This window comes from Antrostomus carolinensis, unplaced genomic scaffold (assembly GCF_000700745.2).
Source record: "Antrostomus carolinensis isolate BGI_N321 unplaced genomic scaffold, ASM70074v2 scaffold10424, whole genome shotgun sequence".
Lineage (NCBI taxonomy): Eukaryota > Metazoa > Chordata > Aves > Caprimulgiformes > Caprimulgidae > Antrostomus > Antrostomus carolinensis.
In genome coordinates this window covers 464-6,448 of record NW_010310084.1, presented here as the reverse complement: position 1 = coordinate 6,448, position 5,985 = coordinate 464, and the positions used below count along the sequence as shown (strand labels likewise).

Here is a 5,985-nt window from a genome sequence, read left to right as displayed (position 1 = left end):
GTTACAGTCTATGCACATTTATCTCAGAAGGTCTGAACTGACCCGCTCAGTCACTGGAGTTCTGTTTTAATGGTGTGTAGGTGTTTAAAAAGTGTTTACACCACAAAGCTGCCCCCTCCAGATAACACTTCTGTTGCATTCACAGTATGGTGACAGATAAATAGAGAACAAACAACTCCCCCACTAAATACATTAAGCAATAATGGCATGATTAATGTAGGGCAATAATTATGACAACCAGGAAAATAAGTAGTGAAAGTAACAATCTGTTTGCTTAATGCATTTCAGCTTGACATTCTTTTGTAGTGAAATTAGAAAGAAATACAAAGCAAACAATGCTTCACCTAGAAAAATGTTGCTGGAAAGCACCAGAAGAGAACAAGGAGGGGTTTTTAGTGGAGTGTTTGGGGGTTTTTTTCTCTGAATTGATTGTGTATTTTGCAGGCAGGCATTTTATTGTGACAGAATGTGAAGGGATTGCTACGTACAATGTGCATATAATGTTTGCCTTTTACTTTCAAGATTACACTCAGTCTGCTACTGCCATGGAAAAATTGTCTACCCACTAACACATTCTGTCAGTGTGATTCAATAGTAATTCTAGATTTCATCTGAACATAAATGTATGCTGGGTCTGAGCTTGAGTCATGACAGCATTAAATTAACATGGTTAAAATATGATGGGAAAATACCTATTGAAATGAACTTATTACCCCTAGTGTTAGCCTTTCACTTCTGCACTATCATGAGACAGTGAAACTTGCAATTTAGAGATTCTTAGAAAGATAGACTATATCTAAAATAGGCTTATTGTAAGAACCTATTATAGGTTCCAAAATTGTATTGAAAATAAAAAGTGCTTTATTTGAGATTAATAAGCTACTCTATATACAATGCAAAAATGGAATTAAACACACAAAAAAATGCACAATACATGTCATTAAAGAGAGGACTGAAAAGTGTGAATTTATGTGTTATTTCACACAAGTACTTGGTTGCAATGGGTAGACCTCTTTAAACATATTACAATTTGAGATATAAAGGAATCTATTTATCAGATTCCCTTTTCAAGTGAATTGAGTTAAAGCATGTAGTTTAGAGTCCAAGATTTCAAACTGGCCAACATTTTTTTTTTCTTACTTAGCAGTAGTTTGTATATCCTCACCCAATTTGAAATAAGTAAACTACAGAGTGGGAAACACACTCTAAGAGTCGAGCTTTTAGCTTCAACTCACAGAAGAAAAAAGCGTATCTTCAGCTGCTTCCACCTATTGATCCACTCCTACCGTGCTGAAATACTTACTGAAGTCAGTGTAGCTGGGGATTAAACAAAATGATACAACCTCTTCGGAAATGACTGTCAAGATCCTTGAAGAGGAAGTGGAATCATCACTTCAAAACTTTTTGCTTGTTATCTGAGACATGCATTCCTGACTGACTCCTGAAATGTTGTTCACAGAGAAATTCAAGTTGGTAGCAACACAGAAAAATCTTTAAAGGTGAGCACGATCAACCACTGAAAATTTTAGCAGGGTGTTTTACAGACTTTCCATTACTGACTACTTCAAAGTCAGGATGATATGGTTTTTCATTTGTTGCAAAAAGAGCCACAGAAAAAAAAAAAAATCAAACCAAAATCTTAATAATGCATTTTTAACGTTATTCCCAGTATTGATGAATTTCTCCTGGACATCCTGGCCTCAACCTGTCCAGGAAATGACCCAGTTGGGCAACTGACATCCAGCCAGTCCTCTTCTGTTATGGTAGAGGCCGTGCCTCAGTGCAGCTCACAAACTCACAAAACATCTTTAATTTGCACCCAATACTGATATGTCAACTAAACAAATAAAGTGATATTATGAGTTCTGCTTTACAGGTATAAGTGCAAATTAATTTTATGGAAGCCAAAGATGGCAAAGTTTTAAGGAGATGTAGTAGCTGACACAGTTAAGAAAATCAACAACTTTTTGAGTGTACAAGCCCTTTTTTTTTCTTGTTATGAGTTCATGTCATAAAAACATTACATCTCTGTCCAAATCATGTCCTGTCATCATGACAACAAGCACTTTTATAATTCTATTTTGGAGAAGAAGTCAACAGAGTGTCTCTGAACATACCATTGACTATTGTAACGGGGAGCTGAATCTTCCCTTTTGCCACAGGGTTGGGAATCAGTGATTTCTTTCTCCACAGTTTTTGAGAGAGATAGAAATGGAAAAAAGGAAAAAAAATCCTCTTCCCCTGACATGCCTCTAATATACTGATGTAATTCGCTTCTTTATTAGCAATAGCTTTTTTCTATCACAAAGACCCACCTTCCAGTGGTAACATACAGTGTATTTCACATCTGCTACTGCCAGAACAGCTTTAAACAGCATATGACTGAGTGCACGACAAGAGAAATCTGACAGAATCCCTTCATCATTGAAGAGTCAGTCAGGACACCAAACATGGTAATGATCAAAATTGTCACAGTCATCAGCTGTAAGTGCAATAATACAAGAAATGTTTTGCAAACAACATTAATCCTGGTAGAAATGGCTGAATGAAGCCTGCCTGGGTTTTCCTTTGCTGAAGAGTTGAGAAGTGATAATAAAAGAGAGCCTGCTTTCAAGAAGAAATATTGCATGATTAGTTAAGAGCAAGAAAAAAAAGACAGATTTGCAAATATTTCAAAAATCAGAATGTTGTAATAACACAAACAGAAATGATCCTTCCAAAGAAGTTACAAAGGAATGCTAAAACATATTGGTTATGGGAGTCTTAATCACTGCATGTAGTAGAAAAATAAGTTTATAGAGTCTAATCAGATAAACACAAACAATATGCCATTCCCCTGCATACTGGGTGGAGTTTTTTTGTGGGTTTTAGCAGCTTATCAGCCCCTTGGGCATGTCCTGCACTCCATGTATTAACACTATAAGGACAGAAGCAGCTTAAGCTGCTATGAAAGCTTGTCACTGTACTTTTCCACAGTGTTTCTGAAACCTGTACTTGTCATGTACAACAAGGGCTACAGCCTTTCTTTCTCCTATGGCTTCAAGCATCTTCAAAGAGAGATGCAATCACCTTTTTAAAACTAGTAATTCTGTCTTTTCCCCTTCCTTTACAGGATGTTACAGAGAAAGGTGTTTGGGTCTTTTTCCTAGTTTATATTTTGCTGTTCCTTTTTCACCTCACATCAGACTTTAAAGTGAGTAAAGGACTAACGTGGCACACACCCCACAAAGACTTCTGTATGAATTTTAAGTTTTACTAATACTTCATAGAAAAGAAAAAATTAACTCACACAAAAAACCCACAAAATAACACAACCAATCATCCACCACACTACAAGTCACACTGAACACTAGTTTGTTATTAGAGGTTAAAAATAAGTCAGACCAAATACTGATTAAATCTTTATTCATAAAAAAATCTTAGTATAAAAATATAACAGTTCATTTTGTACACTTAGAGAAAGGACAAAGATGAAACTATAGAATAGCAGTAAAGACACATAACAAGTCAATTTAAAGATTCCTGAAAATGTGTTTTCAGAATTGTGTTCTCGTCTGTTGTCATATGCCATGCATTTATAGTCTTCAGCAAAGCAGTAAGCTTCCCAAAGCAGCCACTTGATATACTTTGGAGTTATGCATAACCATGACAACTATTAACCTATAATGAAAAGTGTTGGCTACATCAAAGTTCACTATTGTTAGTTCATTCAGTGATGGACAAAGGTCAGGTAGGTTTAGTGATAGTACATAAATAGTTGTATAGATAATTTACAGAAATTATATAATCCAGCCAAATACTTGTTATTTTCTATGACGTCTGATGTATTTCAGTGATACCCAGCAGAATAAACAACCTGATGTACTGCTGAAGACTAAATGAAGCTATGTTACAGTGTCTTTCAGGACCATGAATCATTACAAAAGTAGACTTGGTTATAACATTAATGTGATTACTTTTAATGGAACACTTTGCCAGATATAGCACACAAGTATGCTGACAGAAAGCACTGAATATTGATAGGATTAGTCACTTGAGAACAAGTTGGTCTTTAAACTATAGTAAAGCAGGTGAGAGTAATCTAAGAGCTAGGATTATCAACTCTGATTATGGTTGCTCTTCTGCTTGAAAGATGTCAGTGTCCATGAGGATTACTGTTTTGGGTTTTTTTTGTCTATCATCTCTTCTATTCTGTTCTCAAATACCAACATACATAGATATGAATGAAAGTTGTCCCTGAGTATCTGAGGTTGGGATCTATGCACCCTGCTTGAACAAAGAGATCAACTAATTACTGTGTCTTCATGTAACTGGGTTTTCTAAAAGCAAAACTATTAACAAGCATTTTTGTAAACTTACTCCCTGTAACTGGTACACAAATACTTGATAGAAAACAAGTACCATAAAGCAGTCCTACTCCAGACTATATATCTGGATCTTGTTTATTTGTGTAACTGCCTATAAAGCTTAAAGGTAAAACTTAACAGTATCACCTATTGCAAAGTTTTTCAATACACATGCTTCTCCTAAACCTACAATATCTTACTGTAATTTTTCTCTAACTACCCAAGTAAGTCATCAGGATATTTGATCCTGGTAACTTCCATTGGAGAGACATCTCAAATTGCAGCAACTCTGTTATGAACAAAGTAGGCCGTGGACATGTCTATTAAGCAATATCATTTAAGCTACTGACAAATATTTTGAAAATACACTTCTCCACACTCCTAAAGGTTTTGTTTTCTTCTTGCAGCTGAACCCAGACATTAGGAAGATCCCAAGCCTCTTGGAAAATCAAGTCTGTACGTAGTATTTCAGTCAGTAAAGCCAGCATGCTGTCCTATTCAACTGTTGGTACTGCAGAAATAATATAAAAAGGTTATGAGTGCAATTATCATTATTTTTTCTCAAGGATATGTGACAAACTGTTTTTAAAATGCATTCATATCAGCTCTTTAACATAAAGTAAAATGCATAAACTGCATAAATGGGTGTGTAAGTGGTATAGGTAGAGGATTAAATAAATATCACTATAAATGTAGAACAGTAAGAGTCACTAGCACCTGCTTAATGTAAAGCAACATATGAGTTCATTTATTGAGATGAAAACATGGGAAGTTTCTATAGCTGTACACTTGCAGTATCTTTTACTTAAGTCATCAAAATAGCATTCCACCCCTCAGACTGTTTTAGCCGATTACAACTTGTTTAGTAACACTTTTACATCATTGTAAAACCAGGACTCACCTGCTTGCTGATAGTGTTTTTCTGCCAACAGTCGGTGGAGACGGCTCACTATGGAAAAAGCTTTTTATCCACCAACATTTATCAATTAACTCAGGTAACGCTGCCAACGAAGAAAAAGTCCACACTATTAGATACTGGCTGAATAAAAAAAAGGCAAAACAAGAAGACTGTTTGATGGAAGGGAACAGTACCATGAAATGCTTTGTCCTGGTCTGTAATGTTCACAGCATCTGAACAGCAGGAGGAGCTGGAAGAAACACTGGATTCCGAGTTCTGTCTTGCTGTTCATGGAAAAAACAGACATATACCTAATTAAAAAAATGCTTCATAGAATACACTATTTCTATGCCAAGAATTTTTCAGATGTGCTGCTATCTTAGATGAAACAATCTAAAAAAAGATAAGTTCACTTAGCTACAAAGTATAACTTGTATATTGTATGCACTACTACAGTTGTTTATACAAAAACTTTTATATAATTTGATCTCTCAGTCTACTTGATCTTCACTTAAAAGCACATCAAGATCTGTTTGCATATCTATCACCAAAATCAGCAACAACTTTTACGATCACATACACATTGCTATCAAAGCAAATAAGTCTATTCTTGATTATTCAAGTCCAAAACAACCTAATTGCTGGACTTTCCATTATGATACAACTGAATACTATATTCACACTGCAGTGCCCACCTTATACAGAGGTATCCTAGTACCCCAGAGGTAATCTCAAACCAGT

General features: G+C 35.4%; 1 protein-coding gene across 1 annotated transcript; it reads right to left on the bottom strand.

Moving 5' to 3' along the window:
- Positions 1–5,247: 5,247 nt before the first annotated feature.
- On the bottom strand, positions 5,248–5,528 carry PPDPFL (pancreatic progenitor cell differentiation and proliferation factor like; the record flags this gene model as incomplete). The annotated part of the gene is made up of 2 exons (XM_010166295.1): positions 5,248–5,347; positions 5,439–5,528. Coding segments are annotated over 2 exons (190 nt in total), but the record flags the coding sequence as incomplete, so codon positions are not given.
- Between the last annotated feature and the right edge of the window lie 457 nt (positions 5,529–5,985).